Below are 23,933 nucleotides of genomic sequence, written 5' to 3' on the forward strand. Positions count from 1 at the left end.
GTCTGTGTATGACCTGGCAGAGTGTCAGAGTAAGAGAGCAGCCGCACATCTGAAGAAGCATAGAGCTGATACATCTGCCTGCTTTCAGGGCTCTTTTTGATAGTCCAGCAGTTGTGAGTTATTCAAATGCAGCCACGATATTTTCTTCATTTTATGTATTATATGTATTTTATGAAATCGTACAGGCTCATTTAAGTTAAGCTCTAGTACCAAAGACAGCAAATTCCACTCTCAATTAATCCCTAAGTTTGTAAAATCACACAAAAATGTTTGTACCATAATGCATTTACAATGGAAGTCTACAGAGCAATTAAAATGTTCTAATTTGGTGAACTCGAATTCGTATCACAAGAAGATGTGTGACCAATAGAAGATTGATAAGTCACAGCATGCACAGTGTGACCGTGGCTTAACTTGTATTCAACCCGGAACATTCATTTAAGTTTTTGATCTTTCACAATTAGTATTTGCTTTGCGTTTTACACATAAAAGAGTTCAACAACATAGCTTCATTTATTGCACACTTTTATCAATTTGCAAACAGATCTTCACAGTAACAATGCTTAAGAGATGAAAAGAAAACTGAAGCATTTTTGCTCCAAAAACAGCCTTTTGGATCAACGTACCGTATTTACAGATATTTACAGAAACACTGAGAATATTGGGAACGTTTCTGATTCTGTTTGGCTAACAGAAGCCTTGACCATCCTATAATTCCTTACTTCCCACTGAAAAAAAAAAAAACTGTTTTGAGACCAGGCCATGGGCTACTAAAAGGTCAGTTTGTGAATAATCCCAAAACATTCAAGTTTCTTGAGCATTGCACAGGCACTGGGGTTAAACACAAAACACATGTGGCCCTTCTAAAAAGATTCAGCCATAATGTCACTTTATACAGAGCTGTCAGACTATCAAATCATCTGTACAATGTCTGCGAGGAACAGGGACTTCATTTAAAGCGCAAAAATAATCTCAAATGCAAAATATGACCTAAAACCCTACGAGATTTCCTCAAAAATGTACTCTCTCTTAATAAATAGCAATGTGAGCTTTTAACATACAACACACATGACTGACTATTTCAGAAAGGTTTCATTTAGAGACCAACTAAAATTTCTTTACAATGTTTTGGCAGGAATATGAGTGAATGAATGAGACTGGAAGTGGCACTTACCACTGCTATAAAGATTAAAGGCACTCTATTGCCTTTTTGGCTGTAGATTACATAATACAAAATAAGTGAGCACTGAAAACACGTTTTATACAGAGCAACGCAATTGTGAAAAGTCAGTATATGTGATTAATGCTGAAAAATAAAATGATCTATCACCATTACACCAACCACTTTCCAGTAGCAAGTAATTTGCTATTCAGGGGCCAGATTCACGACACATTCTTAAGAATAAAATTTCAAAATAAAAGTTAAAAAACTTCTTAAAGGGGCTATATGTAAGAATTATCATGTTTTAATCACTTTTTTTATTGCCAACGTGTGAACAGCTTATAACGAAACGTTAAAAAACAAGACCCTCCCAGACCTTCTATGTTGTCTAAGCCTGTAGACTGATTTTTATGTGAAGGAAAATCCAATGGATGTTACAGTTACTCGCGCCTCCTGAGAACCTCTCCTCTGTTCATTGGGTCTCATTCATGAAACATTTGTAAATATACGAGTAAATATGTGATTTGCGCGTAAAGAGACCTTCCCGAAAACTCTTCTCCTGATTCACAAATACTTTGTAAACGTCAGAAGTGATAGTGAAATTTGTGTGTGTGTTAATGAATTCCAATCAGTCATAAATGGGACGCGCGTGCACGTTCATTCTCAATTACCATAAATCCCGCCCATTAAATCCGACTGACAACTATATATGGGCATCATATTATGACACCAAACGAAGGATTTTGGCCATTTGGGGCCATTAGTTTGCCCAGCCCTATTGAAATCAATTAATTATTTGATTAAAGTGCTCTGTTTGCAGATGCTATTACTGGCTCTCACAATAAAAGTAAAAAGAAAAAAAACTTATGTAATTACTATATATAATATTTTTTCAAAATGCTGTGTAATGTACCTTATTAAGGTGAATTAAAATGCAGCCTTATTAATGAGCAAAACGTTCGGATGTTAAGCGCACTATTTACGCAGGGCTGGGAGCAGATTTATTTCGTACCAACTAACATTTGGAAAATACGAACATTTTAATGAATCTGAAAATTTACGCCAGAACCACTTTACACACGATTTACACAAAAATTCGTTCTGCTCGTGTTTCATGAATGAGACCCAATGACATGTGAAACGAATGCTTATACAATGTTCAAGATAATGCCGAAAGAGCAATTCTGTACTGTAATGTCAATGTGTCTTGCAAAAAAAAGGGATTAATAAAACTATTACTACTATAACTACTATCTAAACGTCGCTCTCAGCAGTATCTATGGCATCAAGATGTACGTTAACAGTATATCGCTGCAAAGGTATTTCCAACTACTTTTTACTTCTAATCGAAGAATGAAAAATAACTTCGCCTTGAGTTTATCATGGCCTTGAATCTCTTTTGCATTATGTGTGCACGAGCAATAAGTTCAATAAGTAATGCTGCAATTCACTTAATGGCCACCGGTGTCGCTAATAACAAGGGTTTCTGAATTCTACACATAGCCCGTTTAATAAGGTTTTTTGTTTTTCTTAAGATTGTTCTAAAGAGAAAACTTGCAATATTTGGGCATGTTGATGGACTCAATCTACTCCATCTATGTTTTGATCATCGTTCTGAATCTTTCACAAAAATGTAATTTTCTCAGCTTTTTGTTCGCAATGTGCTGTCTGGCATGCTTTTTAGTAAATGCTGAAAGGGAAAGAGTTAAGAAATTCCTTCTTTCTTAAAAACATTTTTGAGAATCCGGCCCCAGAACATATATGAATTCCCTTCAACTTTCTAAAAAGTCGAAAATTCCAATGTCTTGGAAAAGTGCAATAGAGCAGTGTTTCCCAACCCTGTTCCTGGAGGCACACTAACGGTACACATTTTCCAAATCTTTCTAATCAAACACACCTGATTCAACTCATCAGTTCGTTAGTAGAAACTCCAAGACCAGAAATATATGGTTCAGACAAGGGAGACATTCAAAATGTGTACTGTTGGTGTGCCTCCAAGAACAGGGTTGGGAAACACCACAATAGAGCACCACTTCAGAAGATTTTGTGCACATAGATATGGGTGTATAATCACACAAGCATGGTGGCACACAGGGAGATGTACACAGTTACTGCTAAACATTCAATATACGTTACTAAAATGCAAACAACAAAACAAAATGTCTTGTCACTTGTCGTGTTCTCAACCGGTTGGGATAAAAAAAACAAACAAACAACAAAAACATATTATGGACCTGACACTTTGTTTTCTAGGGCCTGTTTACACCTGGTATTAAGATGTTTTTGTCAATCTGAAGTGGATGACAATAAATACAGGTGGTCTGAAACCTTGTCCACTTTCGACCACTTCCAGATGTAGTCGAAAACGCATTCGAACAGATTGCTTTCGTAGTGTAGACGCTCATGCGGTCGAATGTGTTCGAACAGCCACAAAAGACCATCTACTCTCCACCTACAGACCCAATGAATAAACATTATGGGAAGCGTGCTCGCCAGACGGGATTTAAACTTTGTCGGCTGAAGACCCGGTCGGTTGGATTAAAGTCAAAAAAAGTACCAAGCCCAACGTTCCTTACCATTCCTGATTTCTAACACCCACTCACAGAGTTCGCTGTGGTCTATCAGAGCAGAAACAATAGCTGCTGCTCTCCGTATCACTTTCCGTCATCTCCTTTTACGTTCATATTTAAATTGTGCGAGCTTATTTCACAATATTAGATTGAAAGATCAGAAAAAGCCCATACATAGACCCTCCTCTCAAAGGAGACCAGGTGTAAATGGGAAATGTCTTTCTCATCTACTTGTGATCTGATCCACCAAGAGGCATCTTAATACCAGGTGTAAAGTAGGCCCTAGTTAGGACAAAGTGTCAGTTCCCAACATGTTCAATTGGCTTGTTTCATTCCCTCAAGCCTGTGCCCTACTCTATAATCAACCGCTGAAATCACTCAGCCAGATGAGACACGAGATAGGTTCAGCGTGAAGTACGACTAACAACATTATGAACTTCCACTAGCATAGCATCAGCTTGTCCTTAAGGTTCTGATTAAAAGAAAGCAGGTGTATTCAGCATGGGACCTGAGATGGAAAACACTGACTGCGGGCACAGGACACCTAAACAACCAATCAGCGTCATTCTCTCATTCTCCATGGAGATGTTTAAACACGTGGTTCACCACTGAATAACCTTAAATGAAGTGTGCACTTCACCTCTGAATTTCCCTTAATGAAACAACAAATGTGCAGAATGACTGAAGGCTTGATGGCACGATGTGAGATTTAAAACGATGGCTTAGTTCAGATGGCAGGAAATGATGATGAATTGTGAATGTACAGAGGAGGATGTGTTTAAGTGTCCTTGCACAGTAGTACTGCACTGCAGCACTGTCATTAAAGCTCGTTTACGTGCCCTTATGTCAAAGACCTAAATGAGCAAAGTAAATAACAGTTGTGTACTTGAATATATAGATCTCTGTTCCAACTTTGGTCCCTTTCTGTAAAGTCTTCTGTACACTCGGCAATATGCAAATGTATTAAATTATAGAAGCAGACTTGTCAAACAAATCAGGATGCAACAGAAAAGTTTGTTCTTCAGCTGCGAGCACAGCTCAAACAAAAGCCTCGGCCATCCAGAAACCCTATAACTTTTTCATCCCAGCGTTCCTCTGATAACTAGTCTCTGTACATCCATATCACGCATCTACACACAGAATAGGTTGGCTCCTCAGAGGCATTGGTGGCTAGTCATGGAATTCACTGAATTCAGAGTGTGACTCGAGCACAAGCCTCGGTGGGGCTCATGGTGGGCGACTGACTGACAGGGACCGAGGTTCAGGCCTCACTACCTCCCTCCGTGTGCCTGGTGGTGGTGCGAGGAGGGCTGTCCATCTAGGTCGTTCTCCACCACTGATGAGAAGCCTTCTTTCTCCACGCAGTCGGCCAGCACCTTGAGCACCAGGCGCAATCGGCGGTCCATGGCCTCCAGGTGGGGCTGGATGAGGATGGGCGCCAGCTGGTCCTGCAGTAGCGATTCCTCCATCAGAGAACTCAGCTGAAACTCCTCTTTAGCCAACAGCTGTAGCCGCAGGTATGTCGACCTCTTCACTCTGTGTGAGAGAGAGAACGCTAATAGTTACAACTATGGTGAGGTTGCAGCATTGTAATTTGTTTAGTATGTAGAGCTTTAGGCCCCGTTTACACTAGTGCGTTTTTGTTTTAAAACGGCATTTTAAAATTAAAATGATCCTCATCTACACTGACGTTTCCACAGCGTTTCAGAAACGATCTTCTTCTACACGGTCAAAAACTGGTGTCACATGACCGTTCATGCACACTGGGCATGCAAGTACAAGTTTAAAAATATGGCTGCAGTATTAAAAAAATGCATAGTTTAACTGCACAGTGGCTGCAGAGCGAAAGTGGACAGCCACGCCATTGTTTTCAAAAGTCTCTGTTTTGGTCCGTTTATACTGAAATGCAACCCCGGCATTTTCAAACTGAAACGGAGTCTGCAGTGTTTTCGAAAATCTCCATTTTCGAGGTTCGAAAACGCCGGTGTAGTGTAAAAGACAGGTGTAATCATAGAAAAACGTATGCGTTTAAAAAAAAAAAAGGCACTAGTGTAAATGGTGACATTCTAATGCGGAATGACATGGAATTTGGCAAATTTTTGATGAATAAATCCAAATTAGGAATACTTAAAGGATTAGTTCACTTTCAAATACATTTTTCCTGATAATTTACTCACCCCCATGTCATTCAAGAGGTTTGTGTCTTTCTTTCTTCAGTTGAAAAGAAATTAAGGTTTTAGATGAAAACATTCTGGGATTTTTCTCTTTATAATGGACTTCAGTGGCCTCCAAACGGTTGAAGGTCAAAATTATAGTTTTCGTTTCTCTAGATAAGACCCTTATTCCTCATCTGGTATCGTTTAAAGCCCTTTGAAGCTGCACTGAAACTGTCATTTTGACCTTCAACTGTTTGGTGCCCATTGAAGTCCACTATAAGGAGAAAAATCCTGGAATGTTTTCATCAAAAACCTTAATTTCTTTTCGACTGAAGAAAGAAGAACATGGACATCTTCGATGACGTGGGGGTGAGTAAATTATCAGGAAAATGTTATTTGAAAGTGGACTAATCCTTTAAATGGGTAATTCACAGTTGGTATATGGGCTTTCAATAAAACTTGGCTGCCTATGCGGTTGAAAGGCGGGAAAAATTTAAATCAGTGCTACCTGACTAGAGAAAACAAAGAAAAAGGGCTGTTGCCTTCCCAATTGCCAAATAGGTAGGAAAACTTCAACACCCATAATGCACTGGTATGTTGTCATCAAAATCCAATCTATAGTTTTCACGAAAAGTCTGCAGGGTGAAGCATTTTACATCATCCGTTGGACTTTGGCCGTTGGCCGCGTGATGTCAGACTTAACAACTGTATACAGTAGGGGCGCTATTACACATCTTCTGAAAGATTACTGAATCTCCTGATCAAAACACAGGCAAAGAAGCAGAAATGAGCAATAACTTATGTAACCATATGCATATGTAAAATAACGCTTTAGACTGCATATTAATCAAAACTGCCTAAAGCTACTGAATGAAATGCCGACCCTGTATGAGCTATAGGACTGTGAAGCTTTGGGGGTATTGATGGACTTGATCTACTCCATCTATGTTTTGATTGCCATTCTGAATCTGAACTAGATGTAGTCTTTGACAAAAACATGATTCTGAACAAAATTCTGGTGGGGAAAGAGTTAAAGCACAAAAAAAACTGCTATTTAAATATGAAGTCCGTATGTTCTGCGTGTCTCTGTGTGAATGAATGGTGCAGTTTCATGTTCTACAAATAATGAAGCACACGCAACTCTCGTGGTTTTCAGTATATGCGGACACGAACACATAAACTTCATCTCCAGAGCTGCTCTAAGAGACACTTCACTATCATTCCAACATTATATTTCATCAGATACACACAGAAACTCAAGTGTCTTCAGTACAACCCGCCAAATTAAAAGTTTGGTTTCACTTGAAGGAATTACGATATAAATATATTACTATGGTACAGTAGAATGTACTTCTAAAACTACTACTAATAAGAACACTTTTTTAAAAGGTCAAAGACGTCCATCAAGCGCATGTTTGCATAGAAAAAAACAATGGAAACGTAGCAGTCTAATGCAAAAGCTTGTTGTTTAAATGGCCTCTTAGAATAATAAATTTAGCTACATGCTAACCATGACAGAATTTTAGCAACAAAGGGGTCTGTACCTTGACCAGCAGACAGAGTAGAAATATGCAAATTTGTGTGCCAGTGTTTTTTGCAACCATTCATATAGATTGTTCTAGCAAGAAAACATCAGCCACAGGAAATAAATGTAAATGTGCAATAAAGGATATAGCTGCAATAACCGAGCACAGCAGACAGCAGGATGTGTTTGTGTCAGTGCTATACTGAATTACTGCACTGCAGTCACTCTCTCAGTTGGGAGGCTATTTCCTCAATTCAAGAATTGTCTCAAAGAGAAGAAAAAACAATCTTACCTGCAGCACTGAGTCAAAGGGACCAGGATGGACATTTCATCATGTGAATGCTTTCCAAATCTGAGGGTTGGAAAGAAACAGAAGTCGAATGTATGAAATTTTATATTTTTAAATAGTGAAGAAGTGCTCTTAATTGTATTGAATGTGCACTTGTAGTGTACTTAAAAGTATATTTTTAAAAACTGCACTTGCAGATAATATTAGTGAAATAAAAGGCCACTTAAGTGTACTTAAAAAGAGTACACTTTTTTATGGCTAAGTACACTTTTAAAAAGTGCATTTTTTATGTCAAATTAACGGTGCTGTATGTATTTTTTGACTGTACTAAAAGATAAAAATACCATAGTATGTTTGCAGATATTTAGGAATTTCACTTACTTGTTTCTCTGAAAAACAATGCTACAGCCATTTATTCTACTTTGAAATCTGTGTTCCGAGTCGGAAAGTCAGTTTTTGTTTTTGATCTGTTTGATCCCGCCCACTGCCAATTTACCCAATAGTATTTTGACACCCGGGGTTGCCAGTTGGCGGCATACACAGCGTATTGCAGACACGGAAGCCAGCAAATGAACTGGGTCAGAGATCACAGATTCTAAAGCCTCAACATCCACCTAAAAAGTTCTATGAGGCATATTAAAATGCGGATAAATCAACTCATCAACTTAAGGCTTGTCGCTTTTCATTGTCAATTATGCTTGTTTCTGTTGTGTGTCCTCAATCTGGCAACGCGTGTGAGCGTCAAGTCTAAGGAGGTGGTGGTGAGGGAAACAACTCTCTCCAATATTTTGAATTTGGACTGCAGTTCTCATTTCATCCACTAGCTGTCAATATTACACACTGCACCTTTAAAAGTTTTACTTTGAATTTTAATAAACTTTTGCCATGCTTTCAGCAGTAACTTTAATCATACTTTTAAAGATGTACTTAAGTTCTACTTAAGTGGGTTACAAAAAGTTACACTTAATTGTATGTTAATTCCAATAGTTTATGAAAACATTACATTTATCTACAAGTATCTTCTCTTCTAATATATATATATATATAAAATATTATATAATATATATATATTTCCATAATAAGTTCTCATTTTAAAAGTATGCTAAAGTGTACTTCCTAGCAAGTCCAGTATGATATTCAAAGGATTCAGGGAAATCAGACACATGATATGCACTGTGATTTCAACTTTTAGCAATCATAAAAGCTTATATTTGAAGAACACACACTTTCAGGCCAAAGTAAATGCAGTTCATAACATGAAATCACCTTCTGTTGATATACATTCATCTTTTGCTATTACTTTATATTGCTGTGCCAAATTGAATACATTGCATATGCGGTTCAGTGGGGCTGAAATGTGTTTTTCAGAGGCTATAACTTACATTTAGTGTTCTATTCTTATTTATGTACTGCAAAACTGCATATGTAACACAAGTAATGACAGAGCAGTAACTTCAACAAAAACACCTGCAAATAAAGAGTAGTAAAACCCCATCAGAAATTCAATTCAGTATTTGTATTTCACACAAATGGAAAAAAATAAGTGCAAATTTAAGCCAGGCCTTAAATTACTCTGGCATTGAGAGACCTACAGCACTACACAGTGGCCTGGTTCAGCAACAAATGTAGAAGAATAAAAAATCTGCCTCTTCGGTCAAGCAGAATGTCAGTTTAATCAAAATCCTTTATCTGTGCGAGCACCTGTGTGACTTCTACCCACTGCGAGCCCTTCAACTGCACACATATTACACCCTGAGACACGACGACATATAAATCTGACCTTCCGCTCCGCATCTACATATTCACACCTCTTAAGACAGAAGCACTCTGTTTCCATGGTTTCGATGTAAAAAGGAAGTGCCTGTGGAGCTTTGAGGAGCAGGCTGTGAAGGACGGACAGGATGTTACACATTAATAAAGACGGCTTACCCTCTGCCGTTGTCCAAATGAATAATGAAAGTCTCATTTCCAAACTTCTCAAAAGTCTCGTAATGGTGACGATCCATGTTGCCTGTTCAATTTAAAAATGGAGATAGGGAGAGTGAAAAGGGCGAAGATTGACGTGGGATGTATAACTTAAAGCAATGTTCATTACTGATAAAAAAATTAAAATTAAATTCAAATGAAATTAACCTTATAAAGCCTACTGTATCACATTACACACGCAAATGTCTAATGCTTCTAAATGATCAACCTGTTGCACACGATCTACTACATTCCTTCAGTCGTCTGATTGATAGTTAATGATACAGTATAAGTATTTTTGCTGTGAAATCTTAACATAAGAATCATTTTGATATTGTTAGTAACACTTCACGATGAACACTTACTGGACTTTTTTTTTTAGGTTTACTTGATTATATATTAGAAAAATCTTGTTAAAATGTTATTATCAAATATGATCCATCAGGCTTTTGAGGAATGTTATCTGTTCATCTGTCAATCATCATTGTATTGTGCTGCATTATATGCTTTAAAACCATAGAGCTTTGATACTGTAACTAAGCATTTAAATATCATTCTGCTAAGACATATTATTGGGAGATATAGAGTGACAACTGATATTTATATGCATTTTATGGTAGTATCTGCTGTACTGTTATAAAGACCTCACTGATTTACATTGCAAGCTATCAAAATTTCATCTTATTTTTCGTCATAAATATCAGCAACTGCACCAAAATGCATATATTTGCTCAGTTTGGGCCTCTGAATAAAATTGAGGTGTTTTTTTTTTATCTTCGAGTTTGAGCTCCGAGTTCTCACTACATCATAATATATGAGCCATAAACCCTGATGTGTCAAAAAAACACACACATAAGAAAACGTTCTTCAGTTGATCATTTAAGTTGTGTTAATGACTAATGAATTAACTCTTGAATCAATATCTATATTTATCCACACAACCAGGCCTGGAGGAGTTTGTTTCCATTGTGTTCACACAATGTCTCCATAGAAAAGCAGCATGTGTTGGCGCCGATAGCCTAGTGGTTAGAGCACGACATATGGCAAATGCGTTCACGGCGGCCCGAGTTCGATTCCTGTCTCGAGGTCCTTTGCTGATTCTGCCCCCCTCTCTCTGCCCAATGCTTTCCTGTCCGCTCTCTACTGTCTTCTCCAAATAAAGGCACAAAAAGCCCATAAATATAACTATATATATATATATATATATATATATATATATATATATATATATATATATATATATATATATATAAAGCAGCATGGACATGGAAATCCCACCAGAACAGCCTTGCTCAAGGGCTACTACAGATGACGGGATCAAAATACTCTCAAACTCAGACGACACACCCAGAGACCACCCACAGTCTGATCACTACTCAAGCCTTTACATCCCACACTTCTGACTTTATATCTTGCAGTTGTGACTTATTTCTCTGAATTGAGAAGTTATACTTTATATACATGTAACTTTGTATCTCCCCGTTTTAACTTTATCCCCCAGATTCACTTAAGCTTAAGTCTAGTCCCAGACTAAAATGCATGTTTGAGATGTTTAACTGAAAGCAACTTGCACTGACATATCTTAAAATAGTGTCATTGTTTTGTCTCAAGATTCACTTTTTTTTTTTCCTAAGGCACGTTAATAAAAACGACTTAAATGTCCTAATTGAACTAAGGCCTAATCATGGCTTAATCTAAGCCCTGTCTGTGAAACCAGGCCTATATCTTTCAGTGTGACTTTAGATTTTACTTTTACTACATTTAAGTACAGAGTAATATTAAAGGTGGGGTAAGTAGATTTTCAAAAACGCTGTTGGAAATTGTTGATATTTGTAATCAACACAAACAAACCCACCCCTTTCTTCATTGCTCCGCCTCCAAAACTCACGCTCCAATCCTAACCACGCTTCTCCGAGTTGCTCTCGAACCCCGGCACGTTCGCTGCTGGCAGGCGAGGCGAGTGCATTAACAATGACGCTAAACACTGCTAAACATTGTTTTTAGTAGCCAACAGCACAGCAGCTCCAGACAATCAATGACACTCAAACCCAGTGTTACTCACGCATGAAGCGGAATTAAAGCAGCCTCCACGTATGTTTTCAGGCCCCTTAATGCTGATAGGTTAGACGTTTGTTGTTGGTGTCGGCCCGACAAACTTCCAAACAGCGTTTTTGAAAAACTACATACCCCACCTTTAATTAACCACATGTGCTTACTATATGTTTAGTGTTATTAATAGAGTCATGTTTCTGGTTAGTTGCATGTTATTTTTCATAATTTACTATAGTAAGTACATGTAACAAAAACTCTAAACTTTACCTGGCTTTATATGTCAAATTTGTGATGTCATTTTTAAGACATTATATTTTATATAGTTGTACTTTACATCTTACACTGTCACTTTATATACAGTTTTATCACATGATGTAAATTTTTTATGACCACATCTCATAGTGTGACTTTTTCAATTTCACAATGTGACTGAATGCTTTTTGTTTTATTTTGCAATGTGACTTTATCTCACCATGTGACTTAATACAAAAATTTATCTCACTATGTAACTTTTTTCATTTTGCAATGTGACTTTATTTCTGCCAAATGTATTATTTTATCTTGAGACATAAGTTTATAAAGCTTGCAATGTGACTGTACACTTCCCAAATGTGATTTTTTTTTTTAATCTCACAACTTTTTGACTTTTTTATCATAGAGGTTGGCTTTGTGTCTATTTCTTATTTTTAAACTTTATATCACAACTCCTTATTTATTTTTCCACACTAAAGCAGAAAAAGGCTTTTATGAAGTTAACCCTTTAAGACCTGAAGGCTTTTTAGAGGGTTTTTTTTCTGAGCGACACACACAAAAGTAAAGACTCATAACTCCAAAACTGTTGCAAAGAGAGTCAAAAGGTAGGTATCATTTGATAGAACACTTTTTAAGAAAATATAAATTACATTAGGACATTTTCATGCTGAGAAACAGCTGATAAAAGACAAAAAATATATATATATTTTTTTTAAATAATTATTTTTTTTTTATTATTTGACATGGAATAACTCAGGAACGCAATAAGCAATAACATTATTTTTTGGTGATGCTCTCATGTGAGCTGCATCTGGTTCAAATTTTCGTGGTGATAGCATAAAGTTTAGTTTAATAAATTGTTATTCATTTTTTCCGCAGCCAGGTGGCGCCAACAGGCAGTAAACGTCGGTTTAGAGGAACTTCTCAGCAGGCGTTAGGAGTTTTTCAAAATGGATAGATGCATTAAAAAGATGAGATTCTAAGCTTTAAAATGATATCTATTTTGTGTTATTCCACGTTGGAAAATGAACATGGATGGGTTCGGGAACATGGATACACACTGCATCCCGGAAAGATGGGAGACATGTTTTTAGCCAAGTATGTTAAATCATTCCGTGAGTAATATCTTGTGATCAACGCAATATATTATAATGATTTTGGGTTCATTCTAATCGTGAGAATTTGCTTTAAATATTGCTGTGCTATTTTTGTTTTGAACGCATATTACTCAGACTCATTAGAGGGTGAAAACAACGCAACAGAAGCATGTTGGAGGCTTGATATGAAAGTTTAAAGTCTCTGGTATGCAAAAATCCAGGTTATGGATGAAATTTTTATTGAGTCTTAAAGAGAGACATGCAAATGGGAGCGTCGACGCTCCATCCGGTCTTAAAGGGTTAACTGACCATTTTAAGCAATTTGATTGGCTGACTATTACACACATTTCAGGAGACACAATTCATAGGTTATCATCAATAATAGGTTCATGTTGTCATAAAAGGTGTTCAATGAACTCTGTCTTTTCCCTGGGCAATAATGGAAGTCAATTCAATTTGATCCAAGACTTCATGAGCCTATACTCATGAATACTACAACAATTTCAAACACTTACCCATTAGAAAGTCAAAGATAGTCATGTCCATGATGTCCAGAAGTCGTGTGCCTCGGTCATATGGAGGAGTCTGTTTGACTTCATCACAATAATCCGGATCCACTTCCCACCTTTATAACAGAGAAAACGACTAAGAAACTCACTTCACCTTTGAATTTGAGCTGCATTTTGCCCCTTCTCATATAAAACCCTACCAGAGTACAACTGCCATCCCAAACAGGATGGCCCATTGTTTTACAGCACAGATAGAATTTCTCTGAGAGTAAGTGAGAACCGCAGTAGTCTTTTTTGCTGATAAAGCCAGACTGTAGTTTAATGAAGATATGGGGTGGTGCGTGGAGACCTGAGATAAAGCGGAGAAAAAGAGCTTACTCAGCTTTCTTGCGTTTGTGGTAGGAACGGCGCCAGGGGTTCCTCCAGGTCTTGCGCTTAGCTAGTGCCAAGTCAGGAAGAAATGCAGCCAGGGAGCCCTCGATCTGGTCAGGCTTCCCACACAGGGCATGTTCTGTAGAGCAGTAGTAGGAGCACTCGCCGTAGAAGCAGATGTTGTTGGCTGCAAATGTGAGGAAGAAAGGGTCTTAGGAAAGAGAAAAACTGTTCTTGGGGTCTCAAAACAGACCGCTAGTGAGACAAAGATAAAGAGGAGGAAAGGGAAAGTCCCTCTGGAGTAACATGGGGTTAAGTGTCTTCAAGTACACAATGGTAATAGCTTATTGACCACACATTAAGGGGTTTGAACCTACAACCTTTCAGACTCCCCAGATATTTAACTCAAGTTTTATATAACGTGGAGCAGCTGTTTCTCACTGATGCATCAATTTGCAATGAATAAATAATTTATATTTTGGAGTGCATCCATCAAGTTTTGAAAAAAGAAAGAAAATAATCTAGTTATTCATGTTTTAAATTATGAATTACTATATATATGATATATTAAACATTTTTTATTGAATTTGTAGGAAAATATAGACGCAAAACAGTACATGTACTCTTGGTAACATTTTATTTTTTAGTGTTACACACGTTACATGTAGGTACTACACTATAAATGATGCATGCCCTTAACCAAACCCTAACCCTATAATAAGTACATGTAGTTAATTATTATTACTCAGTACTTAATCGTATAATTACACTGTAACAAGGACACCTTAAAAATAAAGTAACAATTTATGGTTACACTTTATTTTAAGGTGTCTTTGTTACACTGTAATTATACATTTAAGTACAGCGTATTATTAAGTAACTATGTACTTACTGTTGGGTTAGGATTAGGATTTGGTTTAGTTGCATGTAATTGTGCATAATTTATAGTTATTACTATAGTAACTACATGTCACATATGCAACTGACACTGTAAAATAAAGTGTTACCCACTTTATTTTAAGGTGTCCTTGTTACAGTGTAATTAAGTACAAGTGTGTAAGTACGTATGTACATACTATTTGGTTAGGAATAGTGTTTGGTTTATGGTTAGTTGCATAGGTAACACTTTATTTTACAGTGCTGTAGTTACATGTTACTACGTAACATAACAGTAAATTCTGCATAGTTATAAGTAACTAACCCTAAACCTAACCCTAAATGAAACTCTATAGTAAGTACATGAAGTTAATTAATAGTACTCGGGATTTATTTGAGTAATAATAATGTAACTATGGCACTGTAAAATAAAGTGTAACTGTTGCATATAATTAAGCATAATTTACTGTTATTACTACAGTAAGTACATGTAACATGTGTAACAAGAACACTAAAATAAAGTGTTACCAAAGTGCACTTTCTAATAGTATCAAATTAAAAGTATGTACATTTGTAATTATTATAATTATTATTATTTTGTCATGTTTTAATTATATTTTGATGTCTTGACTAAGATATTAAAGCACATGTTAAGGACTTGATTATAATTTTAACTGTAGTGTTATTTGATAGTACATTTAAAGCTGATAAATTTTAAATGTACTAAATTGCAACTTCATAATTATAAATGTGTAATTGCAATATTTACATACATGGCACACAAGATTCACTAGAAATTACATTTAAGTATATTTAGTTTACCATAAATTCTTACATTCAGCTGTACTCTTTACACATACAGATGTACTTGAGTCCTATTTAAGTGTCAAAAATAGCACTCTTGAGTTCAGCTAACTGCATATAATATGAATTTAAAATGTTAAATTACGAGAGGCTGTGCTGTATCGTGAATAAGTCGCGGCTGAAGGGTGTTGTTAGGCACGACGCGAAGCAGAGCACTAGCCTCGAGTACCTTATTGCTTTTATAAAACGGTTACCACACAATACAAAAATTAAAGCCAAAAAATATGTATCAATGCAACTTTCATGAAGTAAATTTTAACTGAAGCCTTCCTTCCTCCGGAAAAAATAGTCCCTGGCCGTGAACAGCAACAGAAGTTACATTATTACGCCACTAGATGGCGGTAAAGACTGTCTTTATGAGTGTGTCAGTCAGTAGCGAAGACTTTTACATTGAAAAGACTGAATTGTTGTGAACACTGAACAAGACGCAACTGACAAATGCTTTAACTAGCGCTGTCAGTCATGGGAAAACCCCTGAACTGTTAAAAGGACAAGATATTGCAGCGGACATTTAAACAGATTTTTATTATGAACATGGACTGACCTGAAGGAAAATGCAAATGCTTGATCTCTTTCTCACAATACTCTTCTACATAATACAGTAAGCTTCATTGAACAATATCAACTGAGAACAAAGAGTCTAAGTTGCTAAGAGTGGTTGCTAAGGGTGTTGTGTAGTGATACGCAGAACCATTGAGTGAAGCGGTCATAGCTGTGTTTTATGTCAGTTAAGTGTCCCAAAACATTACATTCAGTTTGTACGATAAATGACAATATTTCTGTAATAAGTACTTGTTTGCTAAAGTGTACTTCTTACAGGGTAGTATTATAAACGCTGTTTGGAGTAACCACATTTTGTTATAAAACCAATATACACACACACAACACACAACAGTCAGATTTACATTTCCTTATCTTGACTTGTTTGAGACGCATCCTACTGTGTATTCTTGCTTCACTCCATGTTTCTTCATCAGTCTCATACATAAACAACAGAAAGCAGCCAGTAATAGCCACATAAATGCATCTACCGTGGTAGGAAAAACATGGTTGACACATACATTTATATACCATCATACCGCCCAGCCCTACCCCCATCATCATGATGGTAAACACATTTGAAAGCAACTACAGCAATCTTTTGTGCAGCAACCTTGTTTATAGTGTTAATAAAGTTTGTAGAACATGTTTTTGAAATAGGTGACTTTTCCAGATGTGCCTTTATGTGACGAAGGATGTCAGTGATCTAAAATGCTCAGATTCACCAAGGGCTCATTAAACGCTGCTGTTTAGCCAATGATGAATCATTGTGTATAACGCCTTTTTTCAAATGTTTCCTGACACGGCTCCCCGGGGGAAGAGGAGCCCTTTCACTCCTTCCCACAAAAACACATTTGTCATGAAAAGTGGAGGCAGAATGCTAATGATAGCCCTGCAGAGAAAGAATATGGCCAATCTGTGTGCCTCATCTGAACACTTGCAACATCTAAATGTCGGTAATTTAGTTGCCAAACTTGCTGCACGTGTGTTATTGCATGCTTGTTACTCCCCAATTAAAGGCTGTAATTAGCCTAGCATCTTGGCTGGGTGTCGCTAATATTGGCCGCAGTTGTTTGTGATGGTTCTCTATGGATTTTTAAGCTGTTGAAAAATAAATATGGAGTTAAAAATGTGTATAGCAAGATGCTAACGTTGACTGTGCAACAAATGTAGCTAAATGCTAACACTTTTACACAACATAGACACCTGTAAGTTTGTCATAAAACTAGCTTACTTCATGCTGTGAATTGTTTTGTGGATTTGGCAGCGAACTGCATACTTTTAGCACGTAGTGATGCAGTTTCTGTCTTGTGCTGAACTCTATATGCGTGAGAAGCCAACAATCAGGAGGGGGAAGCGTGGCCTGATGGGACAGAAGAAAAGGCCATGCGGAAACCACTCATACCTGGGGAAACGAAGAATGTCCGCCAGAGCTTTTTGTCACGGGTCACGTCTCGGATCTCCCGTGTCATGTTCACCAGCCTGCCGGCCACCGGGGGAACTCTCCGGAAATCCAGGATTCTGTGTGCCACAAACAAACAACAGTGTCAATTATTCATTTGCAATGCATTATCAGATATAACACCTGTGGTGTTTCTTCATCCAGACGTTGCACAGTTCACAGGTTACATTATGAGAACAGTGACACCAGACATTCAATCTTCTGCCGCATTCAATAATGAGGAAGCAAAAGATAAAGAGTGCAGAAAATCCATAGAATAAAGCAATTTCTAAAGTGGCTGGGTAATGATTTTTTCTTCAAGGTGCTACTGCTAAGCAACTGAGTCCACTCTTTACTCACTGGCTTTATGACACCTCTGTGATCGTTCTTTATTAGCTCTTTAAAGACTTTTATTGGCGTTTTAGCATCTGGCCACACACCACAGGATATAAATGCCCTCTACTTTCTCACTCATTTAGATTTTCTTGTTGGCTAAAGTCAGAATTGGCTCCTTTTCAATTATTTCAGAGTTTGAATTTTAATTAAATTGGCCACACACCCAACAAGAAGATGAAGTGGAATTATAGGAAGAGGAATTCACAAAATTCTATTTAAAGAAAATCAACAGAGGAATTCTATTAGCCTAAGACAAGATTTGCAGTTAAACACATTAACAGATGATTCATTTGTATAATTAAATGTTTTTTTTTTTTTGTATCTCTTAACATTTAGAATGTTTTCTTCTACTGATCAACTGATTTTCTCTAAAACAAAGTCAATTTTGCCTAAAAACAAGTGACAAAAAATGATTCTAAAGTTACTTCAAGTTACTTTTTAAAGTAAAATGTATTAAATGTAAGTAGAAATTACATAACATTTACATGAAAGTTAATTTATTACATGTAAATGAAATTATATAGATAAATATATAATTATCCACACTATGGTCAACATACATATGCAGTCAAACCAAAAATTATTCAGACATTTTTGATATATTTTTATTAGTTGGTGCAGGACACTATATTTCATTTATGCAAGTGAGGATAGCAAAATAAAGTAAACCCAAGTATACCCAAAAATAATACAGTGGACTACCAGTAAAATTGATAAAAATTTGGAACCAAAAATTATTCAGACACTTTGACCTGACCATGTCTAATGTTATCTTACATAATTAAGATTATTTTTTTCTGACACAGTTTAACTCTGAGATCTTGTCATATTTTATTACCATTTTTTTTTAAACTATAGTGAATAAACTGTATTAACCCTTAAATGCATACCTCGGGTCTTTTGTGACCCGGGACGTCATTCACTACCCTCCTCCTTGTTCATTTTTTAAAATTAGACATCAACCTTTTTGGTATTCCTCAATCAATTCATTATAAAGAATATAACAAGAAAAAAAATCATAAAATTATAAAAGAATGCCTATTTTTGTATTCATTTTTTGTAAAAACTGTATAGGGTCACAAACGACCCGAGGTGTGTATGAGTGTACATATATTTTTCTGCACAACAATAATTTAATCTTAGATGACGGAATAAGTTCGATTCACCTTTATTCCACAAGGTGGCAATGTCTGATACACAATGCTGAAGTGACGACTCACTCAGACAGAAAACGAAATATTAATAACAACATGAAATGGCTCAGTGATTTACTGCAGAGTAAGTATTGAACGCAATCAAATATGACTGTGTCACTAGATGGATCTTGTGAAGCTGTTAGTGATCAAAATATTGATTTTGAAGATGTTGAAAATGAAATAGTTTTGAGAATACGTTTGAGATCGCGAATGGGCTTATATTCGTGACCTCATACATAAAACTAGCCTATTATTTGCTGAATGTACTGGGAAATGAGCTCTGATGAGGACAGTGATGATGGCATAAAACATCTGCTCAAACTGAGCCCTTTCAAGCTTCAAAAGGTACCAAAATATGCTTTATTTTATTCTTCTGTAATTGTTACTCTAATATCAGAGGAGTTTTATATTATCGCGACAGGTAGAGATCCTTCCATGTTAGATATTGATCCGGGTCGATAAAGACCCGAATATGTAAGAATGATTGGCGAAACAGTCATGCATTTAAGGGTTAATGAATGAAATGTTCAAGGTGTCTGAATAAATTTTGGTAAATTTTGGTAAATTAACAGTAATATCGAATGTTTCTGGTAGGGCTGTCAAACGATTAATCGTGATTAATCGCATGCAAAATAAAAGTGTGAGTTTGCCTAATATATGTGTGAGTACTGTGTGTAATTACTATGTATATATATAAATGCAAACACATTCATATATCTATATTTGAGAAATAATTACAAGTATATGTATTTATTTATATTTTTATACAATGTATATTATATATAAATACAATATTTTGTACATAAATAACATATTTCTCTTAAATATAAACATAAATTTGTGTGTATTTACATATACATATTAACTACACACATATATCATGCAAACTCAAACTTTTATATTTTTTTTGCGATTAATCGCGATTAATAGTTTGACAGCCCTATAGTTTCTGGAAATATACTCCTTATGTTGTGTTTATAAGTATATTCATAGTGAAAATTAAACACAATATTAATAACTACACTCAGAACAGTTAGAATAGTTTCTTTAAGTTTCATTTCATTCAGTTTAACTTTCTCAATTTCAAACTTGAATCACAATTTAATGGTTATGTTCTGATCAGTTCTGTTTTATTATCATGTTGTTCTGGTTTTCCTGTTTGCCTGCCTATGTTCCCCATTAGTTTCCATAGTTTCTAATTACGCACCTGTTTATTTTCAGTTCATTACCACTCTTTGTGTTTTTAAGTCCTTAGTTTCCTCCGTTCTGTGTTCCGTATTGTCTTAGTATTATGTGGTTGTTATTCTTTCTCCTGCGTGTTTCTTTGTGAAGATTATTATTAAAAGCCACATAGTGTGACCCACAATTTGAATTTGCATCCTATTTGCCATTTCAGTTCAAATAGAGGAATTGAATTGTAACTTAAAAGTCTTTCTGATTTCAATTCTAACAGATGCACAACCCTGGAGAGTTTGTTCAGCTCAGTCTTTGTCTGTGTGTGCAGTGGGCCATCTCGGAGAAAAGCTCACATCGTGTGGTGTGAGCGCTTTCAACATTCAACCCCCAAAGACGCATGGGCTCCCGGCCCCTGAGAGACAGAAACCCAAGCCTTTGAGATGAAACCACTCAGGGGTTGCAAGTTGCAAAGTCACTCTGGACGCAGGCGACAAAGAGCCTAGTGTGGAAACACCGCATTCTAGGAACAGACATTTGTGGAAATATGCTATAACAGCGAGGAACCGACCGGTGAAAGAGGTTTATGCACTGAAAACATACTTTAGTAGCACAACATTTCTTGTAAAATTCAATTGTTTCCACATGCTCTCATGCTAATGGAATATCAATATAATATTTCAACAGCAAACATCCTCTCAGCGTTATTACTCAGCCGACAATAAATTGGCATATCATACTGTGCTTTTTTTCTCTCCTAAATAAAATACATCATGGACATGACAGCAACAGCGTTCTGGAGGAAATCAAGTGAGTCTCACAAACTCAATTAGCTCTCTGACTTCACAAAGCCTTTCTCTGTGGGACTTCTTGTTAAAGTCAGCGGGGAGTTTCTTCTGACTTCTGACTGCACTCACATGCACCTTGTTACTCTCGGAGTAACTGTAAGGTGTATCGACTCTATCGCACTAAGTGCTTTTCAGGCCGTTGTCCAAAAGTCTTGAGTGACATGCGCAGAGTGGCGGGAATATAATAAGAGTTGGTTTGGCTTTCTGACATCACAACGGCGCTCTCGTGCATAAATGTGAGATGTGGAGATGTGTTTGTGTGTGTGTGGTTATGGTTTCTTTTCCCCTGCCCACATCCATTCCAGAACAGTATCAGAGCCCTACAGGTGTTTTCAGTGAAATAACTGGGAGAAAGCCAAACTGAAGGTCTCTGTGAGGGGAATTTCCTCTTAAAGGCTACTGGTTGAATGGGGTTTGAATGAGCCGTCAAGCAGGCTAATACACTGTAAGACTACCAGAGTTGTTGAATTTACAACATAACATCCAAGTAATACTTTCAAATAAGTAATGGATTTTCTTAATAACTTTGCTATTTATTTAATTTATTTACTGAAAAACAGTGCTTCACTGGAATTCAGATGTGCTCATTATTTATATAGCAAAATAACAATGTAGGTGCTGCTTCTGGATTTTATCAGCCTATATGTCGCTTTTTCTGTTGATTGTACATTATGAAGCATAATTAGGAGTTATTAGACTTAAATAATGAATAATCAAAGACATTTTTAGATTATTTTAGGCAAAAAGGCTGAAAAATCACAAATACAGCCACTAATAATATGATTTAACGGTTTATAACTTTTGACCAATAGGTGGCGTTGTTACCAAATTAGTGTTGTGTGGCCAGTGTGAGGTGACAATGACATGTACAAAGTTTGGTGTCAATATGCAAAAGGGTTGCAGAGTTACAGCCTCAGAATCAGCTTGGCATCATGCCAACAATTTTGTTGAGGCATTATTCGTGAACAGCTAGGTCAATCAAAAAGCGTTTAATATCTTTTTGTAGGCATGGTCTCATGATAATTTGAGCTTATTTTATAATTTGAGATTTTGGTGAAAACTGGACGAATGTATAGGAGGAGTTAAAAAAAGTAGGTTTTCAAAGACATTCAAAATGGCAGACAGCAATTTTGGCCGAACAAGATGTAATTGGTAACATTGTTCTCTGTATTTAGTTTAAAAAAAAACAAACAAAAAAAAAAACTATTAGCATTTTTGGTGAGTCCATTATAATATTTGACCACAAGGTGCCACTGTCTCGAAACTTTTTGAGTACCTTCAGGGCATGGTGCTAATGACACATATATTACGTTTCATAATTATATGCTAATGTGTCCGTAAAATACTGCATTTTATGACAAAATTCAAAATGGCCAATATCCAAAATGGCCGACATGGAAAAAATGGTTATCATTTGACTCAGTATGCCACACTGAATCAAAAGAGATGATTTTTGGACAAACCGTTCAGAAGTTATAAGCAAAAATTACCATTTTCATATCTCCAGACCAGTAGGTGGCGCTGTCCCAAAAAGCTGCAAGTAGCCTCGGTTCATGCTTGTGATGACGTACCCAGACCCAATCTCAATACGCTAAAGTGTTGCAAAGATATAGCCTTGCATCCATTTTTAAGTGCTCTTTGTTGAATTTGTCAGTGCATTATTCGAGAAATTTTTTATGATGGAAAATGACGTCATAGGGTGCAACTGAATCATAAAAAAATAAAATAATTTTGTTTCTAGCCCTTATCGGTTCAAAAGTTATTAGCATAAACTAACGGATTAAGATAACTAACAGTGCTTGGCCCCTAATAATTAAAACTATTGAGACAATTTTATGTTATAATGTTACATTCAGGTGCAAGATACATTATTGATTGCTGTGTAAATACCCCTATGCCACATAATAACAATAACATAAAAGGTCTACAATTTCACAAAATGTCTGTGAGCCAAACATGAAGCTTCAGCTTCGGAGGCAAAAGAGTCAGTGACACAAAACTTACATAAAGTTCCACAAAAATATCTATGTAACATAATTAGTTTATTAAGTTATATATTTTTAAACCCATAACCATAAGTATGAGCAAAAAGTAAAAGTAAAAGTGATGCTTGTCTTAGCAAAGTAAAATAAATATTTCTAAGAATAATGGGTGAAAAGTGGGAAATAATAAGTTCAGACAATACTGATGACATTGTCAAATTCATTGAAAATCTGATATTGTCTCTTCCAAATGTATCATTAATGTCATACACCTAAAATCAAAATAACAGACCTGTCATATCTAAACGCCTCCAAACATTTCTGTCAGACAAAGATAAAGGCAGAGTAAACATAAAGTAAACACAGTGGGAAGCTAATCATAAATTCTTGGCAATGCTTAAGGTCACATGATCTCATTGTTATTCAGATGGTACCAGTTTGTCTCTGAAACAGTCAAATATACAAGAAAATAAGGAATACAACCAACAAAAACATTGGATCAGCTATTTATGTGGACCTGCTTTATATTAAGTGTCTTTAATTACTATGTGACATGAAGAATTAATCAGTTGATACAATGCACTTATTGTGTACATACGTGTTTTTACAAATCCGATTCCAAAAAAGTTGGGACACTGTACAAATTGTAATAATGAATAAAAAAGGAA

General features: G+C 36.2%; 1 protein-coding gene across 1 annotated transcript in view; it reads right to left on the bottom strand.

Moving 5' to 3' along the window:
* Positions 1-3,247: 3,247 nt before the first annotated feature.
* The window catches only part of fam20ca (FAM20C golgi associated secretory pathway kinase a), a 75,400-nt gene continuing 54,714 nt past the window's right edge, over positions 3,248-23,933 (bottom strand). Inside the window, exons 5-10 of the mRNA XM_067376953.1 lie at positions 17,635-17,750; positions 13,956-14,136; positions 13,584-13,693; positions 9,632-9,713; positions 7,706-7,765; positions 3,248-5,268 (exon numbers count right to left, since the gene is read on the bottom strand). Of these exons, the coding sequence (XP_067233054.1) occupies positions 5,004-5,268; positions 7,706-7,765; positions 9,632-9,713; positions 13,584-13,693; positions 13,956-14,136; positions 17,635-17,750 (814 nt within the window). The 3' untranslated portion in view covers positions 3,248-5,003. The remainder of the gene's footprint in view (positions 5,269-7,705; positions 7,766-9,631; positions 9,714-13,583; positions 13,694-13,955; positions 14,137-17,634; positions 17,751-23,933) is intronic.

This window comes from Chanodichthys erythropterus, chromosome 3, assembly GCF_024489055.1.
Source record: "Chanodichthys erythropterus isolate Z2021 chromosome 3, ASM2448905v1, whole genome shotgun sequence".
Taxonomy (NCBI): Eukaryota; Metazoa; Chordata; class Actinopteri; order Cypriniformes; family Xenocyprididae; genus Chanodichthys; species Chanodichthys erythropterus.